This window comes from Trachypithecus francoisi, unplaced genomic scaffold, assembly GCF_009764315.1.
Source record: "Trachypithecus francoisi isolate TF-2019V2 unplaced genomic scaffold, Tfra_2.0 Lachesis_group17, whole genome shotgun sequence".
Taxonomy (NCBI): Eukaryota; Metazoa; Chordata; class Mammalia; order Primates; family Cercopithecidae; genus Trachypithecus; species Trachypithecus francoisi.
The window spans coordinates 70,393,026-70,410,234 of record NW_022681462.1 but is presented as its reverse complement, the minus strand read 5'-3'; the positions used below and the strand labels follow the sequence as shown (position 1 = coordinate 70,410,234).

The window sequence follows — 17,209 nt, the reverse complement described above, 5'->3', positions numbered from 1 at the left end:
AAATGTCCATCAGTGACAGACTGGATTAAGAAAATGTGGCACATATACACCATGGAATACTATGCAGCCATAAAAAAGGATGAATTTGTGTCCTTTGTAGGGACATGGATGCAGCTGGAAACCATCATTCTTAGCAAACTATCACAAGAACAGAAAACCAAACACCACATGTTCTCACTCATAGGTGGGAATTGAACAATGAGATCACTTGGACACAGTAAGGGGAACATCACACACTGGGGCCTATTGTGGGGAGGGGAGGAGGGGAAGGATAGCATTAGGAGATATACCTAATGTAAATGACATGTTAATGGGTACAGCACACCAACATGGCACATGTATACATATGTAACCTACACGTTGTGCACATGTACCCTAGAACTTAAAGTATAATAAAAAAATTAAAAACAAAAAATGCTGTTAAAAAAAAAAATCTTCCCTTGTACTGAATAATAGGCAAATACAAAAATATCTATTCTTTACCCATTATTCTAAATCTTCATTGATAAGTCATGACTCAGGCATATGAATTTTGTAAAACATTAAATCAAATTCTTTATACAGACAGGGACTTGGTAGAAAATGTTTTCCAGGGACACATACCATAAAGACACCCTGCTTGGTATCGCCTCATTTTCTTTTCTATGAAGTCACTCTTGCTTCCACTTGCAGTTCCTCCTGTCTTTTCTTTACATTGGTGCTTTCCCATGTTTTTTGTTTTTTGTTTTTTTTTCTCATTTAGGGTGTTCTTTCCTCCTTTTCAAAAATCACCTTATGCTTTGTAATCTTTGTAGCCCTCAGCTTCTTTCCAAGCAGGTAATTTTGCCTTTCTCTGTCTCTTTGGTCATCTGTCTGTCTTAGCCTGTCAGACATTCTCTCACACTCTACACGTGCACATGCACGCACACTCTGTACATATACACTATGCACGTATCACATATACACACAACTGATAAACATTTTGTTTTAATGTACAAGCAGCATGTTTACACAGAATTTGTCCTTGGCTTTAGGAACTATAGAACTCACCAAATAGAGGGCTACATATCTGATACAGGAGAGAGAGTCCAGGATTACTTGCTTTTATTCTCAATCTTGTCTGGATAATCAGGTTACAGTATGCTAAGGACACCGAGATGCACAGGATGGCACAAGTGGAAATTCTTCTAGATGCCTTGTGGTGCACTCTTGAGTGTCTGTGGTTAGAACTTGATTCTTTACTGGCCTATGGATCAAGTGTCCTGTGGTTTGTGACAGCTGCAGTGTTGGATGAAATAACTGGGGGTGCTAGGCATAATTCATCCCTATGTGTCTACATTCTGACTATAGAAAGCTATTGACCTAAAATAACATGTCATTTAAAAATATTTTGATAGTGTAAGATCCATTTTTTGTTTTGGATCAGGAGGCACTACAGTCAATTTTTACATGTCATACCTCTTTGTTTTCACAGATAATTTATATTTCTTTATCTCTGACACTATTTGGCTGTCCTAGAAATAGCTGATGACACCAATTAGGATATACACTCAGTTGCTGATGACGTCCTATCCTATTATGTGTTCATGCACAGCAGGGCAGGGTGTCTGAAATGCATTTGCTTTAGCACATTTAGATAATGTGTAGGAAAGGTGACAGGTTTTTATTTTCTTTTTTGCCAATTTGTACATTAATGTCTCTTAAGTGGCAGATTAAAAATTTCTTAAAGCACTAACACTGATTAAAAATGTTTGTTTAGGCTTGTTCAGAACTCTAAGTGCTTGCAGGATCCAAATCACATTCTCGTCCTTTAAGCCAACATTTTAAAAGCCTGTAATGGCTATATCTTATTGAAGCAAACGAAATAACTTTCTATAGGGCTATTTTCTTTTATAAGGTAAATAACTAAAACTTGTAAATATGGAAAAACAATCCAGATCCTTAGACATATTTGTAAGTATATATTTTAAATAAATGTTTCAGTCCTATTAGTCTCTATCATTTTAATACACTGGCAAAATGCATAGTACTTTGTTCTTTTCTCAAAACTCTTTTTCAGAATTTATGGCATTTCTTGTATCTGGTAAAGACTACTGATAAGCCATTTCTTGTGGACTAAAAAAAAGAATTCATGTTTGATAAACATTAATTTTAGTCTCTGCTTTTTATCTGTTTATTCATTCTTTCATTCTTCATTCAGCAGCAGCTTCTGTGCTGGGCTGGGAGTCAGGTTGGAGGAATGTGCCCTCTCACCAGGAGGATGGACTTGACTGGATCACTTCGGGAGACCCACTGAATAGAGGGGCCTCTGCAAATGCAATGCGGCCCAAGAGGAGGGAATGACTGATTCTAACACAGGCTTCACAGAGAAGGTGACAGAGGTTTTAATGGGTTAGGAAAAGAGGAGTTCATGCAAAGACAGAGAGGCTGAAAAGACTGGTATTTGGGGAGTTCTGCAATGATAAATGAGGGAGAATCTAAATGTGTGTGGCTGGTGGCATGAGTGAGGAGGGATGTGTAGATTGAGGCCAGAAGGCGAAGGGACTTGAGTGCCATTTCCAAGACTTTGTTTGGACTTTGTCTCCTGGCTATGGAGACCTCATAAGAACCTTTAGTCAGGGTGGTGACTTAGAGTGGGCACTATTGGAATCAGAGGCTCTCACAATAACTGTGAGAGGGAACAAGGACTTAAGGCAAAGACCTTCTGTGTGATTACAGACAAATTTATTATGCAATACGATAGATAAAAAATTAATGCATAAGTCTTCATAGCCCCTCTTCCTCTTCTCCCTTCCAGGAACATTCTTACAGAGCTATGGATTATGAGTTGGATTTTCTTGGGAGTTAAAAGAAGAATATAAATATTCTAAATGCTTTAATTCTTCTTTGTTGCTACATCTTGATTTGTTTTTCACTGTAACTGCACTGAGATCAGTCCCCATGGAGCTCTAGGTTATTAGGGCTACATAACATTTTTTTTTTTTTTTTTTAGGAAAGCCAGCAGTATAATGTTGGGTGACCCAAAGGTTAATGCCTATTTGGGGGCAGTTTGAAGACCTACTGGTTAGTCACATCTACAAAGATACAAGATAAGATAGGCAAGATCTTAAAAACCCAAATCCTGTCTGGTTTCCTGCTACCACAGAAGGTTCCTGAGGAATACTCCAGAATAAGAACATGCTATTTATTACCAGCTAGGGCTTTGTCCCTGACACCTCACAAAAGTGCCTATTCCAGGTCATGGACCTGGGTCAATCTGTGAGCAAGATGTCAGAACCCTTTGCCTCCTCTGAACTCAGAAGCAATTAAGATGACATCCATCTTTGGATGCTCTCTCCTGGACTCTACCTGATTCCTGCTTGGTTTTCTAACAGAGGGAAAAAAAGAGGATGCTGCTTTCCAACCATAAGGAGGCCTCTATCCAATCTTATCCTATCAGTTGCTAGCAAGGGAAAAGAGAGAAGTGGTCTCTGTTTTAAGAAAGTTGAACTTTAAAGGAAGAAGTTCTGAATGAAGTACCCCAATCAGGAGCAAGGATGCTTATCTTCTTTCCTCCTCTGATATGGTTTGGCTGTGTTCCCACCCAAATCTCATCTTGAATTGTAGTTCCCATAGTCCCCATGTGTCATGGGAGGGACCCAGTGAGAAGTAATTGAATCATGGGAGTGGTTACCTGCATGCTGTTCTTGTGATAGTAAGTTCTCACGAGATCTGATGGTTTTATAAGGGGCTTTTCCCCTCCTTCTCTCTGCACTTCTTCTTGCTGCCACCATGTGAAGAAGGATGTGTTTGCTTCCATTTCTGCCATAATTCTAAGTTTCCTGAGGCCTCTCCAGCCCTGCAGAACTGTGAGTCAATTAAACCTCTTTCCTGGCCGGGCGTGGTGGCTCAAGCCTGTAATCCCAGCACTTTGGGAGGCCGAGACGGGTGGATCACGAGGTCAGGAGATCGAGACCATCCTGGCTAACAGGGTGAAACCCCGTCTCTACTAAAATATACAAAAAACTAGCCGGGTGTGGTGGCGGGCGCCTGTAGTCCCAGCTACTCAGGAGGCTGAGGCAGGAGAATGGCGCAAACCCGGGAGGCGGAGCTTGCAGTGAGCTGAAGTGAGCTGAGATCCGGCCACTGCACTCCAGCCCGGGTGGCAGAGCGAGACTCTATCTCAAAAAAAAAAAAAACCTCTTTCTTGTATGTTTAATAAACTACCCAGTCTCTGTTATATCTTTATTAGCAGCATGAGAACAGACTAATACAGCTAACCCACTTTACCTTGAGCAGCATAGATTCAATTCCACCTTCTTTGTACAAATTAGGGTGTTGGGCAGAGTGAGTATTTGACTTTCATTTATTCATTGGATTTTACATCCAGGTTGTGCCACTAGCACAAAGAGTTCATGGAAGGCCTTGTATACCTGTTTAGGAGTTTGGGCTTTATATGGCAAAGGAGAATTTCTGAAGGTTGCTAATTTGGGACTTTATGGGTTTACATGTTCAGTTAGAGAAGCTTAAAATATTTTTTAAAATAAAGTGTCTAAAAAATATTTTTAGAGCCCATCACTCACAAAATTAAAAAAGAAAAACATTGGCAGGGGGCATACTAAAGACAGTGAAATAGGAAGCTGTTGCTGTGTAATAGAAGCAAGGTATGATGAGGACCTGAATGAAGTCAGTGGCAGTGGGATTGGAGAAAAGAGACTGGACGTGAGAAATATTTACGAGGCAAAAGAGAAGAGGGTTATGTGGAGAAAGGAGTCACCTCCCGGGTTTTGTCCTGAGAAGCTGGTTGGATGGGATTGCCACTCACAAGCACGGGAGAAGGAAGATGGAAGCATATTTTTGATGGTGAACTTGATTTGAAATATGGTAAATTTGGGGTTCTGGCAGGCCAAACAAGCAGAGATGTCCAGGGCTCATCTGGATATTCAGGTCTGAAGCCCAGGCGTCATATCTGGGTAGGAGATAGAGATGTGGGAGTCATCAGAAAATAGCTGGCAGTTGAAGCTCTGAAACAAGGCATCACCAAGCAGAAGAATGAGAATGACCCTAGGGTGCATGGTAGCAATGGGGTCAGTAGCAGAAGAAGAACCGGGAAGGATTCAGAGTGGTGTAGTTGGGGAGAGAGAAGGGAGTGAGAGTAGCAGTGCCCTGGAGAGTCAAGTGCTGCAGAGAAGGAAGAGAGGTAGGGTGGGGAACATCTGTGACTTTAGGAAAGTGGTTCATTGGTGACAGCCGAGCATAGCTTCAGTGAATGGTGGCAGTAGATCTGGAGGAAAGTGACTTCAGTGTATGTGAGGTGAGCAAATGCAGACATTGGTGTAAACGCCCCCCTCTTGAGGCTGTGGAAGCAGCTTACATTTTTGAAGCAGGACTGGGTTTGGTTTTCAGAGGTAGGGGCTCGAGCATATTCTCTGCAGAAGCCCTGTCAGTCAGTGAGACTGGTAAAGACTATTGTCATGTAGTCAGAGGCAGAGTCTCAATTCTACTCCTTGTCTTATCTCTGTCACACTGAATACTTTTGCTCTTTCTTACATCACCAGTTGGCTCCCAGGGCTCCCAGGCTTTTCTGGGTTTGCTCTGGGTTTGTTCACCTCTTGTGTTAGTCTGTTCTCATGCTGCTATGAAGAAATACCCGAGATTGGGTAATTTATAAAGGAAAGAGGTTTAACTGACTCACAGTTCTGCAGGACTGGGGAGGCCTCAGGAAACTTCCGATCTTGGTGGGAGGGGAAGCAAACATATCCTTCACGTGGCAGCAGGAGAGAGAAATGCAAAGGGGAAACCCCTTATAAAACCATCAGATCTTGTGAGAACTCACTATTCATGAGAACAGCATGAGGGTAACTGCTGCCATGATTTAATTACCTCCTGCTGGTCCCTCCCATGACACGTGGGGATTATGGGAACTACAGTTCAAGATGAGGTTTGGGTGGGGATGCAGCCAAACCACATCACCCCTGTTAGAGGTGAAGGATTTGCTGTGCCCCTATCACTGCCACCCCCACTGCCACCAGGGCAGTCATGTCTCACCTGGTGTGACATTTGGTGTCCCCATTCCTTCACCCACTTGTGCCTTCAGAGAGGACTCGGAGCCCTCAGGAGAGCTACAGGGTAGTCCCATAAATAGCCAGGAGCCAGTGAGATGATGTACTCTGAGGAGAGGCTTCCCAGAATACAAACATTAGGTGTCAAATGTGCTATGAGGACATTGAGGCATTGTACCCTCAGTACCTGTGGCAGATAGGTGGGGCCTGGGCCAGCCACAACAGCCCTTTCATTTCCCTGTGGTGCTGTCCCAATGTCATAATTATCTTTGTCATGATGTGGGAAGCACTGCCTGATGGGGCTCCACCTCCAGCACATTGGCTGACTCTCCGTCACTTGGTTTCCTGAATGGTATTTAAATGCCCCCCGCATCAGGGTCTGGGCAAACCCTCTGGCCCCTTCTTCAGTTTGCCCTCTGCATACTGGGAAGGCCATTTAACTTTGCCTGGCATCTGTGTGGAAGAAGTACTTCTTAGGCAAAGAGCTCCTGGAAGACAATCTCCCTAGCAACAACGAAGCATCCTCTCTGTAGTGTTTTCTGCTTCTCTGTTGTTGTTATCTGGATGACAGGGATTGAATCTGGCCTCTGCCAGCATCAAATGCTGTCTGGGGCTGGTAACAAGCCTCAAAACATGTTTTAAATATTTTATTTCCCCCCATCTCCCCTAAGTCTGCCCACCATGCATATGCTTAAGGTTATCCCCCAGCGATCAATTGTGAGTGACGGTGACCCTCCTAAAGGTAGTCAACTTAGCCTGTGGGCTCAGGCACCATACCTGTGTCTGATTAGACACTGTTACCCTGCTTGAACATGTGCCACATGAAAGCAGCTTTCTCTTGTGCTCTTAGTAGGAGGTGCTTTCTGGTAATGTTGGTGCAGGGCTAGACTTTTCTCCTGTTGATCCTTTGCCTGGAATGTTCTCCTCTTCCTTGTCACCATCCAGAGCACCACTAAGTCAGTGTAAACTCCCCTTCTTAAGGGAAGACTAAGGACCTGGGAGGTGGGTCATCCTGGCCTTATCTCCTTAAAAAACCTAACTCTTCAAGGGGGTCTTCCCTGTTAACCCTCTGTATTAGTTGGCTAGGGCTGCAATTGCCAATACCAGGAACTGAAACTGGGTGACTTAACAGAAACTAATTTTCTCACAGTTTTGGAGATCAAGGTCAAGGTGCCAGCAGGTTTGGTTTCTCCTGAGACCTCTCTCTTTGGCTTGCAGATGGCCACCTTCTTGCTGTGTCCTCTGTGTGTGTGCACATCCCTAATGTCTCTTCCTCTTTTTATAAGCATATGAGTCCTATCCAATTAGGGTCCCACCCTTATGAGTTCATTCAGCCTTAATTACTTCTTCAAAGGCTTTAGCTCCAAACATAGTCACACTGAGGGTTAGGGTTTCAACATATGAGTTTTAAGGGAACATCATTCAGTCCACCTCATTATCCTTAACATTCTCCATTTTTCTGTATTCTCTCCAGTGCTTGGGTATTGCATCAGTTTCCTGTAATTGCTTCAGCAAATTACTAAAAACTTGGTGGCTAAAACAACAGAAATTTATTGTCTCACAATTCGAGAGGCCAGAAGTCTGAAATCAGTATAACTGGGCCGAAATCAAGCTGTCAGCAAGGCTGCACTCTCTCCAGAGGCTCTAGGGGGAAATCTGTCCCTTGCCTTTTTCACTTTTTGGTGGCAGGCAGCATTCCTTGATTTCTGGATCCATCACTCCATCCTCTGTGGTCACATTGTCTACTCTTCTGATCAAATTTCCCTTTGCCTCTCTCTTTAAGGGACAATTGTGATTGCATTTAGGGTCCACCCAGATAATCCAGAATAATGCCCCATCTCAAGATCCTTAATTTAATCATATCGGTAAGGTCCCTTTTACTTTTGATAAAATAAGGTGACTTTTATAGGTTCCAGACATTAGAATCTCCTATCTTTGGGGCCATTATTCCACCAACCACAGAAGTATTGTTCATAATATATCATTTGATGTTTTAACAAATGATAATATATCATTTAACAGTTGACCTACAAGAAAAGCCCTTGTTGCACAGGCAGGAGACACAAAGATGTTTTTGCTGGGTGTGTTCAGACAAGATCACACCCTTGATACCATAATCTAGACCCATGGCTCTGTCCTCCCACATGACCTTCGCCTAAGGGGAGGGTCTGGGGACTACAGAGCCAAGGAGTCTCCCTGGGGAGGTGAGGTTTCAGATGATCCAGGGGTTGGAAGAAGTTTCTCCCATGCATTTTATCTCATGGCTGGTTAAAGGGGTGGGCATCCCACTCTCAGAAGCCATTTCACTTTGAATACTTTGTTTACTTCTGGTTAGAAGAGTCTCCAGGAGTGTGGGCTCTGGTAAGAAGGTCCTGTTTTCCCTGGTCTCACACAATCAGGTCTGCTGCTTGTCTATATTTTGCTATCATGACACTTTTACAATTTTTTCTCTCAATTACCTGAGGTACCTGATGAATATTCAACATGTTTATGAAGTCCAGAGTGCCAGATGTGTTGAAAATGAGCAATTTTAATCAACGGTGAACCTACCACTATTTTTTTTTTTTTTTTTTTTTTTTTAAAAAGAGCGATTACTGAAGCTTCACAAACAGTGCTTTATTTAGTCATAGAGCCATGGTCTGGTACTAGGATGGGAGGACTTTATTGGCTGCTAATCTAATATCTAAGATTGTGTTTGTCTGCTTTTCCTTCTTGCCATTTATGGTGAAAAATCTGCCACAGAGCATCACAAGTGTTTTGTTTCTTGTTTCTAGTCCCATCCCAATTTCATTTTCATGCAGTGGGAGTCAGGTTTGGAAGATAATTATGAATTTCCTTCTACTTTTAACAATGCCCTGCTTACTGTACAAAGTTGTGTCTGAACATTACTGCTTATTCTGAAAAACTCAGTATGTAGTTTTTAATGTCGTTTCAAGCCTTCTGAAGTTTCAAGTATTTCTGGGGCATTGCTAATGGTTTACCTTAGAATGCAGAAAGAACTTACAAAGGAGATGTCAGGAGAAAATAATAATCTCCTCAATGCAATCATGTCATTAAGATGCTATTGTTAAGAGTGGGGGATGAGGCAGAGGAAAGACCAGACAGTGACTTAGAAACATGCACATTTGGCATTAAAGCCATTACTGTCTTGAAGCCTTCTGGCCTGTAGGGTGTATGGAAATGTGTCAGTTATGGAGAGTTTTATATTAATCTCCTGTACCATCTAATTTGGTTGATTCAAAATTAGGTGTAATTGCAAGTACTCTTCTGACACTAGGGAGACCAGCCAACAATAACCTTCATTATCTCTTCTGGTGAAGGCCACATTTGCTCTCAGGTAAATCTCTTAGAAAAGCTCATCACTTCACTGCCCATTTTTCTTTGGTCCCAGGCAAAATTATGCATTACATGAACTCACTCTTCATGCTTTTCCTGGTCTCTCTTGCTACCTTGTCCCAGGCCAGTTGCTAGAGACTTGTGCTCCCACAGTGGGCATCTGATAAGTGAGTTCACATTTCACTGTTGGTGGCTTGCAGATGTGTTACTCCTGGAACTATTCTAAGGGGACTCTATGCCTAATATAAAGCCTCACCCAAAAAGGAACCCATCTCCAAGGGTAGATTTTCTAGCCCCGGGGCAGCTGAGTGTAGAAGAAATTGTTTTGAGCAGTACTGTTTTTCTAGGGTCACACAAGTTCTGCCTATTTCACTTGTAGCAACGCTGCCCATGGGTATAAGGATGACATCCTTTGGAGTTTTATTGCACATTTCCTGAGACTTAAAGATGGGAATTTTCTATGGATGCAGTACCTCAAAGGGATTCTTTGGGATTTTCAAGACCCTAAAGTAATGAAAGAATCTTTTCACTACAGATGATCCTTGACTTATGGTGGGGGCTACGTCCTGATAAGCCCATTGTAAGTTAAAAAATATAAGTAGAAAATGTGTTTTCAATTAAGAACCATCCTACATTGGAAACCATCTGTATTTTTGTGGGTATTTGTGGTGTAAACGTTGGGGACCACGTGCTATGCTGATAATGACCATCTTGTTGAAGTGCCTTGTAGGGTAAGGACTCACCCTGGGAGTGAGTGTGAGTTTCCCTGAGGGGTGGACAGTCCAGACATCACTTCTGGGAATAGGCAGGTCCTGGGAAGTCTGGGCTGAGCCTCAGTTTCATGACTCTGGACTTCAAGGAGTTTGAGATAACCTCTGGGGCTATTTGTTTCTACTCAATTGAATTGTTTTTCCTACTTTGTAAGCCAGAACTCCTGGCTCTCTTGGGTTCTAATGACCCAGGAGACTCTTCAATGACATTTGGATTCTCCTGTTTCCTGGGGAGCTTTCTTCCTTAATCCTGGGGATACTCAAAGTGTAAGCCAGCCTGGGAAAGAAGTTCCAAGGCTGGAGGATCATGAGGTCAGGAGATCGAGACCATCCTGGCTAACATCGTGAAACCCCACCTCTACTAACCAATCAATCAATCAATCAATCAATCAATCTAGGCGTGGTGGCAGGTGCCTGTAGTCTCAGCTACTAGGGAGGCTGAGGCAGGAGAATGGCATGAACCCAGGAGGCAGAGCTTGCAGTGAATCGAGATGGCACCACTACTCTCCAGCCTGGGTGACAAAGTGAGACTCCATCTCAAAAAAAAAAAAAAAAAAGTTCCTGGGGCTGGGCGCAGTGGCTCACGCCTGTAATCCCAGCACTTTGGGGAGCCAAGGTGGGTGGATCATTTGAGGTCAGGAGTTCGAGACCAGCCTGGCCAAGATGGTGAAACCCTGCCTCTACTAAATATAAAAATTAGCCAGGCATGGTGGTGGGCACCTGTAGTCCCAGTCACCCGGGAAGCTGAGGTAGGAGAATCAGTTGAAACCAGGAGGCGGAGGTTGCAGTAAGCTATCGCACCACTGCACTCCAGCCTGGGTGACACAGTGACACTCTGTCTCAAAGAAAAAGTTCCTTGGGATACTGCTGGTGGAACAGCTGCCCAGTGTGTTCAGCCCAGGGACTGTAATACCAGCTTGCTTCATCTGGAGTTGTTTCAGGAGACACTTAGTCCCTCTCACTTCCTTCATCTTCCTAAGTGACTTTCCCTGAGCGCACCACATCAGCCTCACTATTGAGGTGTCCCTACTCTGGCCTTCAGGTCTCTGGGCACTATAGACTGGGCATGAGCTTTCACAAAATGTTGGCTAATTTTATACTAATATCTATCCTGGGAACCACCTGTTCAGTAGTCTGATTCCAGAATCTTTTCTTCTTCCACTGGAGTCTTCTCAGGAGTGGGTCCCAATTTTGCAGACCTAGAAGTGGGCATTTTTTACGCCAGTCCCTGTTCCTGGACTGTTTTGAATAGAAGCACTACTAGGATGTGAGTGTATCCTTTGGTTTGCTCATAATATTCTTTTCCTTCCAAGAATGCCCCTTCTCTCTAAAATGATCTCAGCAGACCCTCAAGATACCTTTTGAGTCCTTCTCTTCCACAAAACTGCCCCAGGTCTCTCCCTCCCCAGAACTCAACTTCCTTTTTTCCCCCCAATGATCCTTTTGGCAATGAATCACATGCATACTTTGTGACATACTCTAATAATCACTTTATGGTAAGCATAATACCCACTTAGCTTTGCTCATTTTGATGTATGGCAGACATCTCTGTCTGAGTGATGAGTCTCTGGAATATTAACTCTATTCTGCACTTAGCTTTGCTCATTTTGATGTATGGCAGACATCTCTGTCTGAGTGATGAGTCTCTGGAATATTAACTCTATTCTGCATGATGGCTTTGGTTTGGGCAGATGTTTTTATCTATCACCCGTGTCGATCTGCTTTCCATGAGGGAAATTTGGCTGACCTTCAGAGGATGGATTACTGACCTCCATTGGGAGCCAATGGAAGTGACATCATTAACGGATTTTTTTTTAACAGCAAAAATGGAAGATAATTAAATGCAGCACAGTAGTTGTAAAACAGATTTCATTGTTATACATCACTTCATAAAGTAAGCATAGTTCCCATTCTTCCACATGTTTTTTGCAGCATTTTACCACAGAATAATGACTCCCTAACAACTCAGCTGAAAAATATTTAGATCTACTTGCTCTAAGAATAAGGTCAACATTAAACATTCTCAGATGAAAAGCTTGCTGGATGAAATAGTGCACCATCAGAATAAAGCATGCAATATATTTACAGTCAGATGAAACAAGTATGTCCATAAATCTACCAGAAAGACCATCTCCTTCTTTAGGAAATACATATATTGCTTAGCCAGTACCAATAAGTTAATGTGGTGTGAGTAATTTTGGGTATTCTGGCCTTCCTGAATCTCATACAGCCAAACCAACCAGAAGGCTTCCCCTCTGGGTTGATAGTGGCTTATCATTTGGCATCTGGAAACTTCTCTTATTTTGCAGGATATGGCTATCTAGTGAGTGGGGACACAGGGCAGCACCCAATAACCCTGATTGTATGGCTTACTGACTTGCCTAAGAAAAAATAAGTCAATCATTCAGATTAATCTGGGAGGCTAATTCTAAAATCAGATTTTATGAGAATTGTTAATTTGGGGCTATGTTAACCTAATTTCCAAAAGAAAAACTCTTACGGGAGAGAAACCATCATCATGTTGGCTCATTCTATTGTGTTTATATATTTCACAGTACAATTTTTCAGTCTTGCCAGGTTCCATATTAGGAGGAGGGTCAGAACTACATCACTCAGTATTATCTTTTGTCTGTTCTAAAATATTTATCAAGTTAATTTATAGACTTACAGATTTTTTCCATTCCAGGACTTCATTTGCAGGGAGCCTTCAGAAAAAACAGGTCACTTGCAGTAATATAGGACTAAACTGTGATTCTGGAGACCCGGGTTTCTCTTTGCTGTTCAACCAGCGTAGTCTTTTGTGTGTGCTGTTAAGTGATTTCTGGCTCACTGAAATGTGATAATGACTTCATATTTGCAAAGCGCTAAGTATCCTGATATTTTGCTCTTTTCAAGCAGATAATTTCAGGCAGAAATAATATAGCTTGTCTTTTGCTAGGTCTCACTAGGGGGAAAAAATCGCTCACAAGAGCCTTGCCTACCTCAACAAGAAGGGTCTCTACTTACACAAATGGCTTGGTTTCTTTTCTGGTTATTGGGTCACAGGTGGCTTGCCATTTGCTTTGAGTTTGCAAATAAAGTACATCTTGGGTTTCCTTATCTTTAAACAAGTAAAGATAAATTTGGTGAAAGTGGGAGAAGGTTCACAGGATGAGAACATCAATTCAGCTCATAGCAGGTGTAGGTGTAAAGTGCCTCTTTGCAGGAAAGCAAGCCACCACCAGCTGTCCACCTGCTCTCTGGGGAAGGGACCAGGCATTGGAAAGGCTGTCTTGGGAGAAGTGACTCAACAAAATCATTTATAACCCAGATGTAGCTTTGTTTCCTTTTTCTAATATGGGCATATTTATTGCCATCTCAATTATACCTAATTCAATTAATGGAAGAAAATACACATGAAAGGACTCCCAGAAACTAAAATAGCTAACTATAGGCAAGATGCGTGATTATTTAGACTCTATCAAACAAACCCAGTACTGGCAGGGCTGTTCTCTCCCCAGTACTTACCAGAGAGGGAGCAGAGATAATGCATAGCCACATTCCTCCCCATTTCATGAAATAGTTTCATCTTTACCTTGAGGTCACGCTACAGATGAAGAGTAAAATGAAAGACTGAATACGATCAGTACTAATTAAAATGGGGGGAGGTATTGAAAGAGTCTAAAATTGGCTACAAATAATGAGATACATTGGACTCTTCCTCATTAACAAGATTTAAAATAGGCTGGGAAATTTGTTTGGAACTGTGAACTATGATGGGTGTGGTCCAACAGAAAAAGAATACTGGAGAGTCATGGATAATGAAATACAACTGGAAAGTTAAGGAAAGCATGCAATGCCCCAAGACAAGCTTGTCCAACCTGTGGCCTACATGAAGCCCAACACAAATTTTTAAACTTTCTTAGAATAGTCTGAGTTTTTTTTGTTGTTGTTGCAATTTTCTATTTTTATTTTTTTTAAGCTCATCAACTATGGTCAGTGTTAGTGTATTTTACATGTAGCCCAAGAAAATTCTTCCAATGTGGTCCAGGGAAGCTAAAACATTGGACACCCCTGCCTAGGGGAACTTGTTTCGTCTACTTGGTTAGTTGTCCTAATTGCATTTCACCTGCAGTCCAAAGGTTATTTTAGATGATAGAATTGCAATAACCCCAAACCCAAAGAAAGAATTGTTGAAGTGGTTGGGAGAGGAGGTCATTTCTGAGATACATTTCGAGGAGAAATACCAGTTTGAGAGAAGGAGCTGGTAGTTAGTTACTGTGTGCAAGTGTTTTTCTTTGATGGGGAAGGAGTGGTTGGCAAAGATCTGTGTATACATTTCCTGCTCCTGTTTCCTTAACCACCATCCTCAGGGCATCTCTGGCACCTTGGGATGGGGTAAGTGCTCTCTACTGCCCTCGCTTTAGCTACCTTCATCTTGTCTATATGGCACTTTCTGCATGAACAGACATTTGCCTTAGAGGGATGAAACTGGACTTGCAAGAGTTTGCTGTAGAAGGGTTCAAGTCAGGAAGATGCTCAGAAATGAGCACTCAGAGGGTGGCATCAGTGTTGACTTAAAAAAATCTGACCTCACATGTTCATCTTTCCTAAAGTAGAGAGGCTCAGTTTCTAGCCTCTCAAACCATAAGGAAGTAATCTAAATTAGAGCAGATGGAAAGCATCTCTTACCTTAAAGGCTCACATACATTTCAGAGAAGCAACTTCTCTAGCTAGACTTATTCTTTTATGGTCTTGTTTATTACTATAAACAAGCAAGTTCACTTTATCATTTACTCTTTATTGTGTTGTTTGAAGTACCTATGTAATGCAAGTATGTACTGTACTAAAATACCTATATTTCCAAATAACATTATGTGGTGTAGCCCACAGTCTCTGCAGAAGCATCATGAGTAACCTGTGCCTTTATACTTTACAATTCGTTATTGGTTGCTGTTAAAAGTATGATAACAGATGAAGAAAAAAAAGTAAGTATGAATATACTTTTCCAAACACACACATACACAGCTTACAGTGGAATCTCAATGGAAACAAGTCAAGTGACATCTGATGTAGGATCTATAAAATGTAGACTCTGCAATAAAAAGCCAAAGGCACGTAAAAATATATTTTAACTTTAAAAATAACTTAGTTACAGTAATACTTTGCCTGTGTCTTACCAACATGTAGCTGACAGTCAAAATTTTGCAATATAGATATAGAGGGATATATAAGAACTACAAGAAAATCCCCAAAACCCTAAGTTCAAATGTGAAAACAGAAAAGTTTTAACACTGGAGAATTCGCTATGGTGAGCCCAAGCAATATAGAAAAGAGTCTACAAAAAGGCTTAGGTGTTAAATAAATTTTGACTTCCTCTTGCTCAGAAAATGTCAGAGTGCTGTAAAGTTCCATAAAGTTCCTCAGTGTCACTCGCTCAGCCCTTCATAGCTAGTGCCAATCCTGGCCAAGCCAGATTTCTTGTGTGTCTGCAAACAATGTGTGAGCTGAACATCACCAATGCCTGCTGCAAACGGGCTCTGACTCACTTCCTCTTTTTGCCAAGATAGGTTTTGCTTTGTTGTTTTTTTTCTAAATTGTTTTTGCAAGGAGGGCATACCAGGTAAAAAAATACTTTGTAAGAATATTATTTTAGAAAACCCATCACAAAACTGCAAATACAGCTCCGGAAGCCCTTCTCTTCAACTGTGGTTAGTTTAGTTTAGTTTTTGTACCTTTTACCCCAAAGGAAAAAAGTTGGCATCCTGTTACTTATTTTTATCCATGACATTCAGCACCTCATCCAAAAGTGAGGGCCCAAGATCAAGCTGCAGGGAGAGGAGGGAACCTGTAAGGTCAGAGAGGGACTCCTCTGACTTAGTCTTTCCCTTGATGAGCTCGCATGGGGTGGGATGGTCAAACATGTCCTCAGCTGGCCAGTCGGGGTACTGTTCAGACAGGCTGGAGGAGTGGCTGTCCCTGCCCTGGCTGGACTGAGATGCAGAACCGCTGGAGCCCCACGAGGTGTCTCCCTGGTGAACTGTCCCATTCTCCAACAGACTGCTTTTCTCCTGAGCTTTTTCCTCCATGACAGGCTCGCAGCTAAGCCTGGGCAGCTTTGCTGGCCCAAAGGACTCCTGTTTGGAATTAAATGTCACCGGTGACAATAAGGGCAGCATGAGAGCTTGGGACCCTCCAATGGTCGGGAGGGAGATGGCATTTTTGAGCACCGGGGAGGGTGTTTCTGTGAACACAGAGTCCGAGGTGCTGTTGGCCCGGAAGAACTCGTTATGCCCAGGGAACTGGCCCAGGTGTGCTTTCTCCTGGTTTCCAGGTAAAAGCTCGTAGTTCCCTTGAAGAAAGGAAATATCTCCAAAGACATCGTGCTGGCCCTCTTTGCCGATGTGGATGGTGTGGCGAAAGTCTCCGAGCGGGGGACTGATCATGTCGGGAGACAGAATGTCCCTCAGTTTAAATTTCTTTCCTTTCTTGTTATTGGCTGCTTTCAGGTAAATTGGGGTCTTGGCTGGCATTTTGGAATTTGAGAATGTCTATTTTGCAAGTGGAAAAAAGGGCCACTTTCTTCACAGATGGTATATGTTTCTGAATAATCCTTTTTGATAGGAACTGTCACATCATTTTTTCAAGTGGCTTCAGAAGTGGCTTTGAAATGAGATGGGGTCGGAGAACCTTCCTGAGGTTACGGCCAAGTGAGGCTTGCTAGAGAGCCAGTTACATCATCCAGTCTTGACCACAACCAGGAGAAACCTGGAGAAGAAACCAAAGCAGGTTATAATCTAAAGACCCATTTGGGTGCCCTAGGGTCTCCCGTTTCACAAGAGCCTGTAAATAATGGCAGGGCCAGTTCCAACTAATGCGAACTTATTGTTTCCCTCCAGTAAGTGGATAAAAATTTTCATCTTAATCTTAAAGAGAAAGCAAAACAGGAAAGAGAAAGATCTAAAAACCCCAAATCTATGACACCAGTACTTTTTAGACATAGCCATGAACACATCTTCTGGACATGTCTACAGTTTTAGTCATTTTCCTCTATTCTAAGAATTGCTGTAAGCATAGGATCAGTGATTTCAGCTCCTTAAATAC

General features: G+C 42.3%; 1 protein-coding gene and 1 long non-coding RNA gene across 4 annotated transcripts in view; one reads left to right on the top strand and one right to left on the bottom strand.

The window, feature by feature from the left end:
• The window catches only part of LOC117062459, a 39,536-nt gene that overhangs the window by 8,792 nt on the left and 13,535 nt on the right, over window positions 1-17,209 (top strand). The window lies entirely within an intron of this gene.
• Window positions 11,979-17,209, bottom strand: part of CDC42EP3 (CDC42 effector protein 3) — a 30,997-nt gene continuing 25,766 nt past the window's right edge. For all 3 annotated transcript variants that reach the window (XM_033176003.1, XM_033176004.1, XM_033176005.1), the window contains exon 2: window positions 11,979-16,873. In XM_033176003.1, the coding sequence (XP_033031894.1) occupies window positions 15,874-16,638 (765 nt within the window). In that variant the 5' untranslated portion in view covers window positions 16,639-16,873 and the 3' untranslated portion in view covers window positions 11,979-15,873. The remainder of the gene's footprint in view (window positions 16,874-17,209) is intronic.